The 19,579-nt window shown below is 39.4% G+C and overlaps 1 protein-coding gene across 1 annotated transcript in view; it reads left to right on the top strand.

The window, feature by feature from the left end:
* GABRB3 (gamma-aminobutyric acid type A receptor subunit beta3) overlaps positions 1-19,579 on the top strand; it is a 196,441-nt gene that overhangs the window by 61,879 nt on the left and 114,983 nt on the right. The window contains exon 2 of the mRNA XM_054205675.1: positions 14,390-14,437. Within this exon, the coding sequence (XP_054061650.1) occupies positions 14,390-14,437 (48 nt within the window). The remainder of the gene's footprint in view (positions 1-14,389; positions 14,438-19,579) is intronic.

Here is a 19,579-nt window from a genome sequence, read left to right as displayed (position 1 = left end):
ATTCTAACTCTACACATTTCTGGTATTCTTATCTATGATATCTGAGGTCTAGTTGAGATAATAAGAATATACTGCATAAAACAAAGCAATATATGACCTCAAAGCATATTAAAAGATTATACCTTAAAAGTATTTCTTCTTGCTACTTACATTGAGAACCTGCATGAGCAAATATTTTGGAGCAAATTACTTCCATAAATGTCTCTTTGTAGGCCCTGATCTTATGAACTGCACTCGTGATTCATTCTGGGCAGGTGAATTCACTGCAACTGAACCCATATGCAAAGTCACATTGCGGTGATTAACTCAGCAGAACAATGTTTGCAACACTCTGTCCTTCAGGTTTTTAATTTTCACTTTACAAACGGTGCTACCAGCTATGAGCAGGATACAAACAATAGGCACAGAATTATTGTCAGGGATGGCTGTTACCTCTAGTCACTTATGAATTAAATATCTGCTGTCTCACATTGAAAAAGTTTTAAAAATAGTTTGCATATGAAAAGGATGACTGTAAAAGGGATTTCAGTGAAGAAATCTTTAGCTTGTTGTGAACACGGCAGCCTTGCTGCTCGGTAAGAGTTTGCCAGAAGTACGTCACCCTTTGTGTTGTTGTCTGACAGAATTTGATGGCCTAAATTTCTTTTAATATCTTTTAGTTAGTGTTTCCTATTGGCTATGTCTACATCTTCGAGACACCTAGATATTAGAAAACCTAGCCAAGTAAGTAGAAAGTGGATTATCTGTGTGTGAGTTTTCACGTAGGCTCTCCCATGAAAGAGAGGCCAGTTGAAAACAGCCTTTTTCTTCAACCACTGATGATGCTCACTGGAAAAAGTCTCCTATAGAATCACAGAATCACACAGAATGGTAGCGGTTGGAAGGGACCTCTGGAGATCATCTAGTCCAACCCCCCTGCCACAGCAGGGTCACCTACAGCAGGTTGCACAGGAACACGACCAGGTGGGTTTTGAATGTCTCCAGAGTTGGAGACTCCACCACCTCTCTGGGCAGCCTGTGCCAGTGCTCTGCCACCCTTAAAGTAAAGAAGTTCCTCCTCATGTTTAGGTGGAACTTCCTATGCTCAAGTTTGTGCCCATTACCTCTTCTCCTGTCACGGAGCACCACTGAAAAGACCCTGGCCCCATCCTCCTGACACCCACCCTTGAAGTATTTATAAGTGTTGATAAGGTCCCCCCTCAGTCGTCTTTTTTCCAGACTAAAAAGATCCAAATCCCTCAGCCTTTCTTCATAAGAGAGATGTTCCAGACCCCTCATCATCTTGGTAGCCCCTACCATGATCTCCCATGAAAACCATGGCCACTGAAATAATGCTGCTGTTGAGAGGTAGGAGATTAACATAACTGCCACACGCAGAATTTCAGCAGGGACCTTGCTGAATATAAAAATTCAGTGTTAGGATATATCGGAATGATTGTAACCTGGCTGTACTTGGAGTTAAAAGTAAAACTCTTGTCTTCCTGGAATAGCGCCCTGATGCTTGCAATCAAAACCAATTCGAAACACTGATGTCTGTTTCTTGGTGTCAGGGAAAGAGATTAAGGGGAAGGAGAGATCACTGTCATCTTTCATATCACAGAATGTACTTTGAAAAGGTCACAGCAAGACCAGGGAAAACCTGAATGGAGGGAGAATGTACCATCTACCGCCACGCCAGGACCAGTTGTAATGCAGAGCTGTGAGCCAGCACCGCAAGTCAGGTTATAATAAGAATGATGCCTAAACTCAACAAAATCTGTGGTGGCAAGGAGCAACTATGCAACTGTGGCTTATTTAACCCAGCTATGACTGCACATAGGTTAACATTTTAAAGACATGGATCTAATGTGCAAAAGGAGCTGATGCTGTATGTTCTGCTGTGTAAGAGCTTTTGCTGAGACGCACGGAGAGAGTTGAGCAGGTTTGGAAGGTGATACCTGAGCAATGCTCCATATTAAACAAAGGGCCTCGATCATTCAGAAGATTTCCTATCTTAAAAAAAAATAATTAAGAGATATGGCTGCTACTACATGGCTCTTAGGCCTTCAGTTGTCTACATAAAAAAGGAAAGCCTTCCCTGCCATTCTCTCTATTGCATGTAGTTACTCCATGATATTGGTAACTTTGCTAATGTGGGTAATTTCATTTCAGTCTTTATTTATTTATTTATTTTTATTATTTTCCTCCCAATCTTTCCTTGTATCTATTTCCCCAGTGGCTAAAAGATTAACGATTAACCTCCCATTAGGAAGGAACAAGAAGATGGCTTCAGCATTATTTTATTTATTATTCTTTTTCTTAGCTAGAAATTGAATTATCCACTCCCTATTTAAGACGCTTCTAATGAAAATGTCAGTTATCATGAACTAAATGTTCTTTAATAGTACCAGTGCATAGCTAGCTAGTAGAAGAGAATAGTAGGAGAGGGGAAAAAGGCAAACTCAGGTGTAGAAGTGTGCACATCTACACACGGAAATAGACAAGCACCTTACAAGAACAAATGGGTTGATCCTCCGTGCACCCTACAATGTGGTCAAGTCTTTCTCAGTGATAGGAGGGAAATATTAATAAGGATAGCCGTGTGGTTTGATAGGGCACAAGATTTAAATCGTCTGTCCCAGATGTTAGATAAATGCTTTCCTTGGCAAAATCTTCTGACTTCTGATGATGAGTATATGAAATAAACCCCCTGGAATATCCCATGCTGCCCATGTTACAAAGCTTTCCTGCTATCTAATTCTAAGGAAAATGACCCAGCTTCCACTTCGGATGGTAAATCAGAGTCTTCAAAGATTACTGGTGCTCCCCACAGTTCAGGCTAACCTGCTTATAGTAGGAGTTGGTAGATGCTGCTACTATGTAGCAGTACGGTGGGGTTCTTTCCAAAGGAGAAACAGAGTTATTCCTCCATTGAAGTCTTTAGAAAATGGCTCTTGTAGCCATGCTAAGCCCCGGCTGAGCTCTCCTCTGTGTTGGCTCTTCTGAAGTCTGAACTTGTGCAGATGTTTTTGGCCTTTTCTATTTCTCTGAGCTGCACAGAAGAGGCAGAGACTTGCCCCAAATTCTCTTTCACTTGGGATATCACCAGCTCCCTACTCTCTCTCATCCCAGTTCCCTATGCAGGACCGGCCAGAGTGCTCAAAGCAGTCCCCTTCCTCCTCGATGAGTTTTCTGTATCTTCATACCTAAGCACCCTTCTAATCCCTGAAGGGTTAGGCAGCAGTTCAGGGCTAAGCGACAGCTTAGAGGCTTGATGCAGCAGAGAAGTTGTGCCCTGACATTTAATACATTTTAGAGAAAAAGAAGGGAAAACTTGTGGCCTGGCATGCCCCCAGATTCAACGGTGCACCCCATGGCATTACAGAGGCTCACGGCTCTCTGGGTGTGGGGGGCAGTATTAAACTTCTCAGTTTAATCTGGGTGACCCTTGAGTATCAACAGGTAAAGTCACATCAGATTTAAAAATGGCACCACCCTCATGTGGATAAAGCCCTAAACACTCTGGTCTTATCACAGTTTAAAGGTGATGGGAGTCTCAAGCGCTTTTATTCATCCATAAGAATGCATAAGAGATACTTCCTAAGGGAAAGGTTGACCAAACGCTAGCCAGACCCTGGAACAAGGAGGGCAACTACAACGCGTGAGGTGTGTGTGCGTGTGTTTGTGCTCCCGCTCTCTCCCAAGGCAGGGTCGTGCATTTTACTGAGGGCTGCCCCTGCATTGCACTCCCCTTCCTGGTCTATCGACCATCCTCCAAAATGGAGAAGATAAACCCCAGCCATCTTCCACCCTGGCCAAACCCCCAGAAGAGGGCACGTCATAGGCCGGAGAAGCTGCAGCATCTGGCCCGTGTCTGCTGCGCCTGACGGAGCTCCAGAGCTCCCAACGGGCCGTGCAGCTTGCCATAACCTCCAGAGTAGGCATGTTTGTGTGAGGCACAATCTGGCCTACAATTTCATATAAGCCCCTTAATTTAGCAGAAAAATGAAGAGTAAGTTGTTAGTCAGAACAATGTTTTCTTTTTCTAAGGATTATTGCTTTTTAATTATTGTTCTAAGTGGATTGGATGCATTGTATGAAAACAGATTAGGAAGAAATATGATTTTAAGAAATGATTTATGTTACAACAGCTAGATTAATCTTTCCAGGAGGGAAACTGGAAAAGACGCCAGAACATACCACATTGATATGTAGAAGCTGTCAGCTCCATTGGTTCTTCTTTCAGTCTAGCCTCAATTACAGTGGACTTGTAGCAATTTCATTTAATACTGAAGGGATCATATTAGGGAAAGAATAAAGGTTGACGAAGTATGTGTTTTGTTCAATTTGCTACTGTTTTAAAGAATGAGGTTTTAAACTTTCTGAAAGTTATTAGATTTTATGCATTGAATGAAAAGCAAGAAAATTTGTAAAGCATAACATGACGTTGATTTCTAAAGTAAAAAGGGAAATTGGATCTAAAGTTCAGCGAACTATAGCTGATTTTCATTATAGACATTTCTACTGAGAAATTCTGTTAAGATTTAAAACTGCTGCTAAATGTACGGACACCTCGTGAAATGGCAAATCTCTGTACAGTTATAAGCACAGCAGAATGGAAATGCTGGATCAGACCAAAATATCCTTTTCACTGATTTCCCATAGAAACTTACAGAAAGCGAGTAAGAAGAGGGCAAGTACTTACAGAGACACCAAAAGACAGGGCAGTTCCCTTGTGCTTAGAAGCAATGAAGGGCTGGGAAGGCTGCGAGAGGGTCCAGCCTCAGCCTCCAGGCCCTCCTGCTGCAGTCCCAGTCTGATCTGGGTCTCTCTCCGAGTCCCCACTCTCTGCCTGGGGTCCACGTGCCGAAATTTCAAGGGGCTGGGGAGGGTGAAAGGGAAAAAAAAAGAAAAAAAGGCAGGTAGTTTGGGAGTAATGAGAAACTTTCTGGTGGTAAAGGAATTAGTATCTCATTTGCTCAAGGGCCAAAATTGCATTCCCTGGCACCCAATGTTCTGTGGGAAGTCAGATCCTCCATAACTCCCAAACTCCAGCAATCTGCAGTTTAGAGTTAAAAGTTAATCTGGATTTAATCATGTATAATAAATCTATAAATGAGTTATGCATGCCAAAATGAAGGGTATTAGGATGTCTGATATACTGTAAAACGGATGTCTAATTGATTTATTTTGTCTAAAGCACCATTGAATGTAGAGCTGTTTTCCATAGGGGAAAATACCACTTATATTTCCTAGAAGTTACAACAGAGTATGGGGTATGAAGAGACTAACATTCTCTTCCCTATCTGCCAGGGAAACCTTATAACCAGGACTCACGGCATGACATTGATAAATGATTTAATTCCATGCTGTTTGCCCCATATTCCTCAAGTGGGATTTTTAAATGGAGATGAATAACTACTCTCTTCTCTGAGGTTTCAGATGCCTCAATTTTACATCGTCTAATATATGTATACACAACATTTGAGAATTTTTAAAGAAAAGCACCAAATGTACTAGAGCCTTTTTAGCCAGTTTGCATGCATAGCACAATTTATAAAAATGATAACGAATGAAAACAGGCAATTTGGTGATTCTAGTGGATGAATAAATACTGAATAAATATGAATAAATAAAGGGATATGAACAGATTATTTTTGTTGTTTTTACTGGCAATAGAAAATTATTTCAGGCTTATCTAAAACTGTTTATAAAATTATTGATAAACTGAGGTGTTGGAACGTGTGCTTTGGATTTCAGCAGTCTTTTTTCAGACTTAAGTACTTCACAGTGTTTTAAAATAAAGATAGAGGGAATTTTGAAACATCACTTGAATAAAAATATCTAAACCATTTCATTCTCAAAAAGTCAACATTTTCTTTTTTAGCAAAGTCAAGAGGAGAGCTGAGAGTATTCCAGTGTCACTGGATGTTCATTTTGCATTTAAAAAAAAAAAAGTTTTAGCTGCTAAAGTTCCACTGAGCCCTATTAAAGCACTGAATTAGAATAAAACTCTACTATAACAGATGGTGGGATGTCCCAGTATATTCAGGACAGTTTAAGTGTACATATGCACATCTCAAAAGCGCATAAAATAAAAATGCTTTAGTTCTGTTTCATTTTTAAAGCAAAGAACATTTCCATGTTCTCCAATTCATAGAACATTTCCAATTTTTCATAGACTGCCATGACTACATTTTACAGTTCTCTCACCATCACACTTGATGTGAAGTAGGGAAAATGCAGAATACACATGCTCTGTTACCAGCTTGTTTCTCTTTTAAATCAAAACTTCTGATGTTTAAAGAAGAGTTGTGGAGAAAAGAAAGTACAGCTTGAGGCTATGATATAATGCACTTAAAGGTCCCAAAGGCAACATCTACAGCCAACTCCGAAACATAACCTAGGAATGTAAATGTAAGGGCTGGGCTCTTAAATTCAAGTTTCCTGACACACTGTGGGCTGACAGCCTTTGAATTTATAAAGACTTCCTATCTAAACAACCGAAAGAGCTAAAGATCATTTAGAATAATTATTTTGATCTGTACTTACAAAGCAGTAGCAACCTATGAGAAAGTACTACCACGTACACATGCAGGTGATTACTTCATCTGATCATACATGTTTTCATCATCTTAAAATTGTTGTTCCGTGCACAATTTGGAGACTAGTTTTGTCTGTGCAGGTGGGCAGCCGGGGGGTGTCTGTCAGGGGGATTCAGAGAAACATAGAGACACAGAGTCATAGAATGGTTTGTGTTGGAAGGGACCTTAAGGATCATCTAGTTGCCACCCCCCTGCCCTGGGCAGGGACACCTCCCACTAGACCAGGCTGCTCAAAGCCCCATCCAGCCTGGCCTTGAACACTTCCAGGGATGGGGCATCCACAGCTTCTCTGGGCAACCTGTTCCAGTGTCCCACCACCCTCACAGGAAAGAATTTCTTCCTAATATCTAATCTAAATCTACCCTCCTTCAGTTTGAAACTATTACCCCTCCTCCTATCATTACACTCCCTGATAAAGATTCCTAATGCTATTTTAGGTACTTGTGTGTAGCAATATATACACTCACAATGAGGTTTAGAATGGATCAAGAAATTATTCTCATATTTTTTCAAATAACTGAAATACTTGAGTATTTCATGGAAATGCCTTCTCTCCACTTTTTTTCCCCTGAATATTATTTTTAAACAAAATAAAAGAAAGTATTTTTCTGTTTTCTGCGGGTGCTTACAAAACCCAAGCAACGATCCAGAGAAACCCTAACTTCTTTGGAGACCAAGGGCACTTTAAATTTTGCAGTAAAAGTACCTGAGGGGTACCTAATGGGCCTTGTCAAATAGATGTGCTCATTGGCGTGGCTATTTTACACAACAGCACTGAGTTCGTCACCGAGCATGTTAGCGACACCTACTTTCGTTCAAAACTGTCATAATGTTGGGTCAATGTGACCTCTGCATTTTGTAATGCGGGTCATCGAGTCAACATACACAGTGCCCTCCAGGATGCCAGGATGAGAACTCAAGGCTCCCTTCTGCCTCCCGTGTAACTTTGCATGGAAAATCTAAATCCCTCTGTGGGGAGCTGACCTTCTCAGCCACGAGCCTTTCAGAAGTGGTGTCAACTATTCTTCCTGAATTAATTTTTATTTTACCCAGACTATTAACTTTCATTCTGAAAATGAAAAAAATACGTAAAAGAATAAAAAGAAATTAAGGAGGCTGAGAGAGTGGGCTTCGTTCTAAGTAGTAATTTCTGCTGCCACCAAAATTGAAATGCACTCCAATATACCTTAAAGATGCACAATCCTTGTACCAAGAAGTAGACCTCATGTCTTTTATAACACAGATACACTTGTCGAACGTATAATCTGGACTGTGAAAGTGTAAAGAGATTCTTTTCTACAGGATTTCATGAGCATTAACTGCACCCGAAAGTTTTCCTTCCTTAAAAAAAATGCCTGTGTTTCATGACAGCACTCCAATAGCTCATGAGGAGTAGAAGGGACGCCGGCAAACTTTGTGTCACCCTGGCATGTAGGCAAGTGCTTCAGGGGATGGAAGAACAGAAAATAAAAATACGCAACTGAATGATTTTCTGAAGAACCACTGACTTAAGGAACGAGAAGCAAAACCTGCCATTTATTTGTGGAGAATATAATAACAAAAACAACAGGACAGTTTAAGATGTGAAAATTATTTCAGTGCTGGACCACAGTAAACCACACACATGTATTTCTGATCGCATTGAGCGTAAAAATTCCCATAATGAATCACGCCAAAGTTGCATGTGGTTTGCTGTCTAGTTTGCTGCCTCTGACGATGGGCACATAATTTGGAAGGAGCATAAAGAAACAGGCCAGATAAAAAGTAAAGTCATTCTTCCCCAGGTATAACCTTTCAGTTTCAAGCAGCCTGAGGTTTATGGACTTCCTAAGCCAGAGGGTGCATTCACAGCATTGATTTTAATACCCATTGATGGAGCTCCTTTTCATGCATTTGTCTAATGGATTTTTGAGCCCATTTATAACTGTGGCCTCCACAGCTTCCTCTGGCAAGAAGCTCCACAATTTAATTATGCATTGTGTGAAAAAGGACTTCATATTGCTTGCTTTAAACCGACCGCCTGATCATCTGATTGCTCCTTTGTTTTTTATAGTATGAGCAATAACAAATATTCATTTATGCAGTCTGTGACTTCATATACATCTATCATATCTCTCCTCCCCCATCTGCTTTCCAGACATCAGAATCTTAACCTAAGTCTCTTTCTTCCTACCAATGCCATTTTATACCTCTAATCATCCCTGTAGCCCTTTCCTATACCTTTATCTAGCTCTCAAGCTCTTTGAGATGGAAGACACCTGCATGAAGTTTAGAGGATGTGGGTAGACCACAGATTTCAAAATACTGTACCGATCCTGTTTTGTTCTATTAATTCCCTGATTGTTCTTAGTGCTTGTTTATCTTTTTGACCTCTGCTGAGCATGGAACTGAGACCTTCACTGAACTATCTGCAGTGACTTTGAGATCTTTACTGTAAGGATCACGGCAAATTTATGCACCTCTGTTGAGTGTAATTTTTATATTTGGAAAGAGAATGCCTTAAAAAGAAAAGGAAAAGAAATTCTCTGGACTAAAATAATGGTATAGAACTTATTGGATCTGAACTAGAACTAGACACCTTCAAGAATATCAGTGATTTAAAACGTGAGTAAACAGGTGGCTATGTCTTGACATATTCTCACTTCATCCTTCCGACCTTGCTCTTAAATGCCAGCGAACGGGTGTTCAGACTCGCAAATTCACGGGCATGTTTCTGAGCAAAGCTAAACTTCCCAGCTCTGGCTGATGTCAAAAGGAGTCAAGACTGGCTAACCCTCATAGAATTGGACCTGAAAAGTATTGTTCTGGTAACCGTTTATACTATGTGACATTGTCACTTCCATACTCTTTGTGGAGCTTGATGCTGGGAAAAATGAATTTCTAGAGAGGTTATGAAAGATCGAGGATGCTATAATGTCATCATAATTACATGTAACTTGGGCATCGGCATTACATAAAAGCATATTGAATGCTTACTTAACATAACATTTGAATAAATCATGTTTAAAATCATGTTCACTGAAACATTTATTTCAGCTCGAGCGACATAGTTTAAGCGTCTCATACATAAACATTTTTGGCATTATTTATGAAAACTTGGCTTGCATCCACTTAATTTATACTTTAAAAAATAAGAGATAGCTATGTGAATCTTATATTTATAGCAGAAACCTCCATCGTCTGCTGCTTACTGAGGTTTCAGCAGATCTACAATGGTAATTCAATAACTGTGTCTATAATATCCTGGGAGTTTTAAACACAGTTTCCCATTTTTGCATTTGGCATTTTGCTCTGTACTTTCTTGCTTTTCTTGATAGGCTTCTAGGTACTAAAAATAATTCGTTAGTGCCTATCATGCTGTGTGACAATGATGCCCTTGAACGCCTAACCTGGTTAGCACGGGTTGAACCTCCTAGGAAAAGGGAAAATGAATTTTACTGACTCATTGGTGAGGGTGCCTCACTGTTTCTGAAGGTTCTGGACGTAGGGTTTGCAAGGTGGGTTGAGTAATCTTGAGGTAGAAGCCCAGAAGCAGGTGTTCCAGGGAAGATGAGTTAACACTGAGGTTTTGCATCTAGCTGTTAAACCAATAGTTATTGCGCCAAAGCCACCTAGTACGGGCTTGATTTGGTCTCTGTTGTGTATGCTGGCTGAATCAAAAAAAGTATTTTCTTCACTTCAAAATGAAAAAGGTTCAAATGTAACAAGGTGTGCATTCTCCAAGCCTGTGAAGAAGGAGTTTAGTATCACGTTTGTTTTCCTTCCTGTTTGTAAATGGCTTGTGAGTTCTTTCCAGAGTAGAAAAATAATTTTTTCTTAATAGTGGCATTCCATGTTCAGATACTTTCAAAATCTGAAGCTGAAATATCTTACTTTCTTGTTGTTAGCATTATCTTCCAAGCTATAAATATTAGCCTTTGTATCTATATTTTCATGCTGAATCATTTTGTTAGATACAAAACATCAAGAGTACTCGTTAAGCATTCTGTGATTCACGAGCACTGCTTCGTGTCCTGGCCTTAATCCAGAAAGGGCTATCACATTTCACTCTCCTAAAGACTATTTTCAAATGAGTATGATATTTAACTTAATTTCTGCTTTTACATGACCTTGTAGGATTTGAAGGTGTGACAAAAAGTGATGATCGTTGTTTAAAATTTAACTTACATTTAGTTAAAAGACTCCAGCAATTCCAGAAATATAGTACTAACTCAGCAGCTTTCCTGTTTCTTTGCTGTCCACTTACCTTTAACGGGGATATTCTAAAGACATATAAGACATCTTGGTCTGATATGCTTTTGGAGGGCAATATGCTCAGTGTATTGAAACAGATCTAGCCTTCCTTCCCTTTAAATCACCATGGGTGGGATTTATCTTATACCATAGTATATACCCCAAAGTCAGACATCTAGCTAGGTATAGGCTATGTTCACAGTTAGTAGGTACTTCTGGAGGGTGATTCATCCACCTTATTTTAGCCTTTTTCGGCCTTTGGAGTGTCTTTCAGTCTTTGGACTTTCCCCCCTGTACTGTTAACGTAGCCTATGGTAACTGGCTCAGACTTACACATTTAATTTCTGATGCTTACATCAGCAAGGAGTAATCCCAACCAGAGACATTCTGAGTCGCGGTACCATCCAGAAATTGTGCAGGCTTTAAAACAAGCACACAAAGGTCTTATTTTGCAGTTCAGAAAAGTCCTACCATTCCGGTATAGGTTGCTCATGGCATCTTTTCCTGTATTGTATGGACTGAGACTTCAAGAGAGCTGGGAGGAGAAAAAAGGGGAAGAGACAAGTTACTATTTTTGTTACTTTAATAATCCTAAATGCAAAACATTAGCTCTCTCTAGCAACAAAAACTCCACCAGCAGCAATACGGAAACCATATGCCCTCCATTTGATTTACCATCAACGACTGCCTGGCTGCACACAGAGCCTCTCTGCTTAATAGTGGCTCTAGGCAAGTGCATGTACAATATTCAAAGCAGTTTTGTTCTTTTATTAAAGTTGTGATAAGGATGCAAAGCATTTTAATGGGAATAATCAATTATATAATGATATTCATATACAACAAAGTGCTTTTAATATAAGTACTTTTAATGTGGTGCTTTTGTGACGGGGGAATTACTTTTGTAATACTTTCCGAAGCATGTCTTCCCTTGGTGCCAGGCAGACAGAAACAGTAGGAGACTTCTGTAAGAGATGAACTCCATTTACTCATCGTTCACAAGAAGGCATTTTTCAATGCAGGGACCAAAGGATTTTACCACTCCGCTGAATACGAGAATTTCAGCATCAAGATGTGTGTACATTTTTATAAGAGAAGAAAAAAACGGAGTGCATTATCATGCACTGAATAAAACCCCATTGTGAAACTTCCACATTTAAAAGATGAAATTTGATTCTTTTCCTGTTTCATTTGCCTAATTGTTTTCCTGATCTCCCTTTGCTGTTATCATCTCTCTCCCAAAAAAACAAGCTAAGTTAATTCTATCCTGCCATTGGCATTTTTGCTGATGGATGTCAAAAGTTATAAACACAAGGTGGCCATACAAGATGTTTTGAAAATTTTAATAAATATATTAACAGAAACTGTTAGTATATGCAAGTTTCTTTATACCTTATAGGTATGGATATATTTAGGTAAGGGGTTTGAAAACAGACACTTATTCCACCTATATTGTACGTGTTCATGTAGAAGTGGTGCCCTCTTCCACCCATAGCTAATTTGCTATAAAACCCATGCCAGTTGTCATGGTTACAGGGTGAGCTGTGTCTGTCTCTCAGGTGTCATTGGCTGTATTTGGGAGCATAGTCCTAAAGGAAGACGTAGGCTGAGCATGGTCCCCGACTCTCTATATCCAGCCTCTGCAAACGTAGAGTGCTTGCTCCTATACCTTGCAGCAAGTGGCCACGTGCACTTCAGGGAAGAGCCCAGCCATCTTCTCGTCTCAATATTGACCGTGTGACTGCCAATATGAGATATGTGACTATCAGCAGGGGATATATTTGGGTCAGTGCTGAGGCTTTAGATGTCCCTTCTCTGTTCTTCCTCCCTTTCTCTCTCCTTTGCTGAGCTCAAGAATTTACCTCAAGCCTATACCGAGGCACGGTGGACCAGACACCTAATAACCGTGGACACTAGACAAAACTGTACTTAGAACATCAATCAAACCACAAAATAGCATGCTCAGGCATGGTTGCAGGCATGCAATACTATGGTCTTTAAACCCAGAGCAATGTGGCTTGTGAATCCTGATGCCTAAAACTATCAAAAGAACGTAAGATATTGTGAAGTTTGGAGTTGGATTCATCTGAAGATTAGGTGTAGGTGTCTACATGAGAACTGGATGTTCCCATTATGTCAACAGAGATCTAGTCAACTCAGTTAATGGAGCCTATGTATAGAAAGCTGGGGATCCTTCTCTTGGGCGGAATCTGACCTGAGAGGCTCGCCCAGTTCCCGTACACAAGCACCCTGAGCCATTGGGATGCTCCTAGGAATCCCCCTTGGACTCCAGTAACTTCTCCAGTAGAGCGTGGGTATCGCATAAGTCCTGTGTTGTAACTGACAGCTCTATGCACTGTCTCTAGTAACTCCGGGCATCTTAAATGGAGTAGATGGTGGCATCTAACCTTTGCCCTACCCAGCCCTACCAGTTCTGTTCTAGATGACTATCTCAAGGGGATCCAAGACATGAGAAAGGCCTCACGTCTCCCTACCCAGTGCACAAGGGAGTGGGGCATTCACAATACTCAGCTGTTAACATCCTTTAGCCAGTGCATATTTAATGTAAAACGCATAATCCCTCCAGGAACAGGGACCAAACCCAGGATGGATCTACCTTTCCCATGTAAGTGGACCTTAATGCATTCAAACTCGGGATCATTTACCCCATGCTTTTAGATGCTTCTCTTTAACTTCTCTAAGCAGACAGGTAAAGTAATGCACAGAGACGTAAATCAGATTGTAAGATACAAATCAATACTTATTATGGAGAGCCCCTTACATTCATCACGCCTTCTCAGAAACTACTTGGCTAAAACTTATATTCTATTGCAGATTCCAGCAAAGCCAACACATTTCGGACAACATCTCCTCTTGCTCTCTCTTAAATCAGTAGCACTATTTCAGAAGAGTCCTTTGTTCCCACATGTCCTGAAGCAGTCCAATGAAAACATTCAGGGAAAAGATCTCTTTTTTCTAGTTAAAAAATGCAAAATGTATTCTGCAAAGTGATAAGTATTTCCATTGAAAAAGCTCAAAAATATAGACTTAAGCTTCAAGTTTTCAATATGCCTTTTTTATATGAACTTCAATGTTTAAACACATAAAAATATATAAAACATCAGAGATAAAGTATTTAATTTTACATTGAATACCATGCATTAAACTACAATGTAATTTTTTAGTTTGGCTTATAAAAAAATAACGAAATAACTGAATTGCATAATGTTCCTCTGGATCAATTTGAAACCTTTCCTGAAAATTATTCACATAGCTCTATCGAAACCGTATTGTTGCATTGTGTTTTTCACAAAAGCAGTGACTATTTTTTTCCTGTTTCATTTCTTGGCAACACAGTCATGGACCTATAATTAAAAACTCACTTAGACAACTTCCAAAAGATTATTACAATCTTGTCATGTCAGGGTTTGAACAAGTCAATTTATAGATTTTTTTTTCCCCCATCCCTAGATTCTACAATGATGGTCTGAAAACCATCAGGGCCCTAAACTACATTTTGTTTTGGCAACGTACACAGGGCATGCAAATGATATTCTCTCTTTCTCTCTTTTTAGGAATGCAGTTGAAGAAAACAAAAAACTATATGCCATTTATGACACAAGGTGAGTAACAAAAGCTATTTTAAAAACGTGATTATTACCTGTAAATGGAATGTTAACCCTTTAAAATGTTAAAAAATATTAAAATTTATTATTTTTTTTCCTGACGCATAAAGTAATCTTTAAATTGAAGCACAATGTCAACTATTTTAGATTATCATACACAAAATTCTGTATCTACCTAATAATGATTCCCCTTTGTATATAGTGATTTCCCTTTATATACAGTCCATATGACAAAGAAATGCAGTTGCACAGCCAGCTTAATTTATATGTTATTCCACAGATGGAATATGGCCCACGATCCTGATCTGTGTAATATGATCTTAACCGTGGCTGCTTCTGATGCCAGTGTTTGGGGAACAAGAGCGAAGGGCTAGCTGGCACAGCCTTGGGAAAAGGGGATGCATTAAAAAAGACTAAGAGGCACTTTCACCAGCAGAGCGCTATGTCTTGGCAGTGCACGGCTGTGGATACAGCCTCTGTATAAACACACCTCCACACTCTGAAGCATTTCCTTTCCCCTCATCCTTCATGGGCTGTTTCCTGTTAAGGGCACTCCTTAGCACAAGTAAAAAACGTCCTCAAAGGATAAGAGGAAGACATACATCAGGCTTTCACTTTATTCTACCCATAGCTTTTTCTTTGTTACCCTGGATTATCGCTTCCGGAATTCTTCTTAATCTTAGCAAATCAGGATTGATGCCAAATCATTTCACTGCACTTCCCTCTCATTGCTTATGCTGTTTTATGTGTGGTGTTTGCATGCATAAATGGCTTGCTTCCCCTCCCCCCCACATTGTTTATTCTCTGTCTTTCTACTTTTCCATTGTTAAAATTCAAAGGGACATTTGGATGAAAATGTTAGGAACCGGCATCTCCTGGTGTTTTAGGTAGTCCTTATACAGACCCATCAGTTAGGATCCTGACTTGATCGTCCTTTAAATATACATCATACTAAATATAAGCAATCAATTCAAAAAACTCGCACTTGTCTTCTTCATTCCGTATAATCTCCCGCACAATGAGGCTTGGGTCTTGACTTGGAATTCTGGCTGCTGTAGTAAAAAATTGCATAAACAATAATTGTCACAAATGAGATTCATAAAGTTATTGATAAATATGAGAACACAAAGAAATGGGCTACATGATTCTATTTTTATCTAACCTTAAAGAAAAAAGGTAACTGCTGCATACTGTTTTGTTAAGAATAATGTGCTCTTTATAAAGGGATTTAGATGAAAACACTCAAGTAGAAACTCTTAACAAAGAAGTCCTATGTAAAATAGCTCTTCTTTAACTGCAGTTACAGTAAAAAAAAAAAAAATCAGAACTCAGTTGTTTATCTGTTTTTCCAAACACAGACTGTGTTTTCATCAGGACAGAGACTTAAAGAATAGTACTTCTAAAGCACCACAGGCTTCTCTAATGCATTAGTGTTATTTCAGTACATAATCATTAATCTTTATGATGAAAAAATGTGAGTTATAAAGAGCCTTGATTATTTCTTCCTCTGCCAAAGTGTCAATGGATTTTTATTTTGATGTGCCTGACTCATTGTGTGCATAATCCAGAGGTTTTGCCGCATAAGGAATGGAATATTGCAGGAATACTCTTTAAAATTCAGTCAGATAATGCAAATTTTTGTTCTATTTTCTTGAATATGAAGAAAAATAACCATCTGAAAATTAAACAACAGTTCAAAACGATTTGGGTCAAGCCTCTTATTAAAGGCAAATTTGTCCCCATTACTCATATTGATTAATACCTTATTCTTTATGTGGCCCACTGAAACATTCAGATCTCCACTACATCAGAACTGTTGACAGAACAATATTAATATTTCTGTATAATTAAGTGAAAACCAGCAAATTATGCAACCAAAGCAAATGGATTCATGCAATGCTGTTTGCAATCTGCCTGACAGAAATGGGGACAATGAGTATAAACTCATTGTCAGTTATAAGCTCAGCATAAACTGTTGAGTATTACTCAACATCAGAAAATAATACATGCGATTCCTGATAAATATACATAGTAGATAAATATAATATTGTTTTCCTCACATAGTATGTCCAACAACCACTGCTCATTATCTGAACAAGCAAAACACAGTGTATGAAACTGTAAGAGTGCAGAGTATTCTCTAAGCCCTGATGCCACGTATCTACTCTACAGCATCCTCCTGACACTCTGAAACCCTGCTTCTGCTGAGATACTGTAGGACAGAAAGTAAGGAAGTTGAACTTTCTGAAGGAAATATGAAGTGTCTGTTCAATGGTATTTTGGCAAAAATGGTCCTCAACTTCCGATTTCATAAAGCAAAAAAGAAAAAAAAAGAGAGTTGACAATTTTCTTGTGGATTTTTTCCCAGCCGGTTTTATTAATTACACCTTCTCAGCAGGTTAAACCAGCAGTCTATTAAAATTGCTGCAAGGCAGAATAGGTAAGCAGCAGCATGGGTCTCAGCCTAGTAAGATTAATGTCCTGTGTTCCTTAGAAGACACCACTTCAGCTGTAGCAGCAATTCTTCCCACTTTTTTTAGTTTCTGCCTCTCTCTCTTTTGTATCTCTGAACCCTCTGTGATTGCAGTTTGCTCCAGGATAAGACTGGATCTTTGTCAAAACCAGTTAAATGACGGACAAGCCAGAGAGGAAAATGAAAAAGAAAACCTTCTGATAAGTGATTCTGACCTCAGCGTGTAAATTGGGTTATGTTCATTTTGTCAGGTAAACCCTCAGTACCACTTTCCAGCGCAAGAGCTCAGTGATGTATTGCACGGTGTGAGCAAATACTTCTTCCCTGATTCTCAAGCCAGTCCTTTTCCTACAGTCTGGTGACTGATAGTGGTAGTACTGCAAATGCATCAGTTGTGAGCAGACCTGGCCTCTTCTCTAGCCTTCCTGTCATTGCCTCGTCTTCTGTATCTCCATTAGTACTGACAATGATGAAGAAAACTGGAATTTGTTCCAAAATTTTGAGCAGCTCCTCATTCCACTCCCACTGCCTTCAACAATTTCTGTTCTTTAACAAAGGCTGAGGGTGCTCTGTTCCAGCTCCTTCTGACAGGAGATGATGGGCGCATCTACATAGCATTTCAGTGCAGATCAGGACTGTGCCTGTGAAGTGAATCATTTGATCATTCCCACTTACTGTTCTTCGGTTCACATCTCAGAGCAGTCTCAGAGCGCACGAATTCTATTCCTTTCGTACGAAACTAAGGTGGAAAAAGCGCCCCAGCAGTGCACTGAATGTGGTCCAACCGCTAATGAACATTTAGTTTACGGGACCAGATTAGAACTTTTCCTAAGAAAAAAAAAAAAAAAACCAAACCCACAACAAAATGGGTGTGGTGTGGATGTCGGCTTGGCAGAAGTATTCTTCCACATGTATTTGCACTGGCCCAAGGACAGTCCTTTTGCTCCTTCACACATAATGCTCGCCTTTGCAGCTTAGACTTATCCATTTTTGAAGTGGCCCTTACCCATATTGGCAATGCTAAGGAAGAAAAGAATATCACTGTGCTTACCTTATTGAACTAAATTTGATCAGGAGCATAGATCTTAACTGTCCCATGGGCCGGAGGCTGGAACATTCACCAAAGTAGTAGAAAAGGTGACGAATTTTAGTCCCTGAACTACAACATTCGACGTCTCGTCTTTTACAGGGATAATTTTACTGGGACAGAAAGACTGTATGTTGGAAAAAGAGCAAGAGTGAGAATGAGCAATGACGAAGGCACCTAAGGGGAGCTGAGAATCAGGCTCTGTTCCTTACACCACTGAACATTGATTTATTTTATCCAGCAATTAATTAATGAATTACTAGATTATTTATGAAATAACAGTACTTCACAGATAAGAGACAAACCACTAGGCCACAGAGTCATGTTAACTCTTTTGCTCTCTCCCCTACTTAACGATTTGCTGGAAAGTGGAACATTTCAAACAACCAAAATGAAAACCTTACCCCGGGGTCCTGTAGTCTGGGTTGATCTCAGGAGATACATTCTTGGGATTTTCTTGGATGGAGAATCCACAGGTTCTGACTGGGTGCTTTGCTTTAGTGAATAAAAGTGCCAAGGCTCCTTCCTGCCACGCCTTGAAATAATGTTTGCTTTTTGAAAGAAGATGTTTAGGAGCCTAATTCCAAGGGAAAAGCCAGGGTGGCAAATTTTGGGGCAGGACAAGGAGTCTATTTCTGTACCCATATTTTTCCTATTGGCCACATTAAATAGCTCCCCAAAAGTCGTTGCTTCCATTATTTCCTTAACTACTCTGCATTATGCAAGGCTTTGCTGGGTCTTACCTCCAGACCGTTGCCACAGAAGCTTTGTTATGAGTCTTCCCTGTGGACAAAACCCAAACTGCCATCTTCACTGTAAATGCTCTATCACTGAGAAGTCAAGATGATTTTTGCCATTCATGAAATTCATCGATCATTTATACTTTTTAATGTCTTTGAGTTACTGCTAAGCCTAATTGAATCCAAAGTCCCAAGGAACAAATGCTCCATAACCCCCTAAGTACTTCTTTGTCCCATCAGTCCCAACCTGGATTATCTTTAAACTACCCACAAGTAAATGGAAACGGTTGCTCTGAAAGATGAAGAAGACAAATACTTAAATGAAGTGATAAAATATGACAGACTCTACAGCACTGTTGATTCATTCCTATCTCAGATGTGTTTCCAAAGTACCAGGATAGCACGTTAATCAGAAATAGTGTTCTCTAAAATATTTTATTTCTGTTATAAAACTGACAGTCTATTTAAGAAAAGTTATTAGTGCTTAAATGTGCTTTTAAACCATGTTAAATTCTTCATAAGAAATATTTTCTTCAGTGTTAATACTTACTTTCAGCACTTAGGGGGAAAGAACTGAGTTGGTACCCTTCCCTAAATTCACTTCCACTGAAGTCTTTGAAAGAACTAGTCTTCAATACTGCCCATCCATAGTACTAAAAAAACTTCAGGATCCAGGGCTCTCAAATCACTTTTTATATATATATATATATATATTTTTATATATGTATATATTTGTTATTTGACTTTTCATTTTTGAGCCCTTGAGTCATGTATGCTTTGTGTCAGAATTCTCAAGCTTTCATCATAAGCATCATGCATTTTTAAATGAAAGCTAAGAT

Source organism: Rissa tridactyla, chromosome 1, assembly GCF_028500815.1.
Source record: "Rissa tridactyla isolate bRisTri1 chromosome 1, bRisTri1.patW.cur.20221130, whole genome shotgun sequence".
Lineage (NCBI taxonomy): Eukaryota > Metazoa > Chordata > Aves > Charadriiformes > Laridae > Rissa > Rissa tridactyla.
This window is presented reverse-complemented; position numbering and strand designations above follow the sequence as displayed.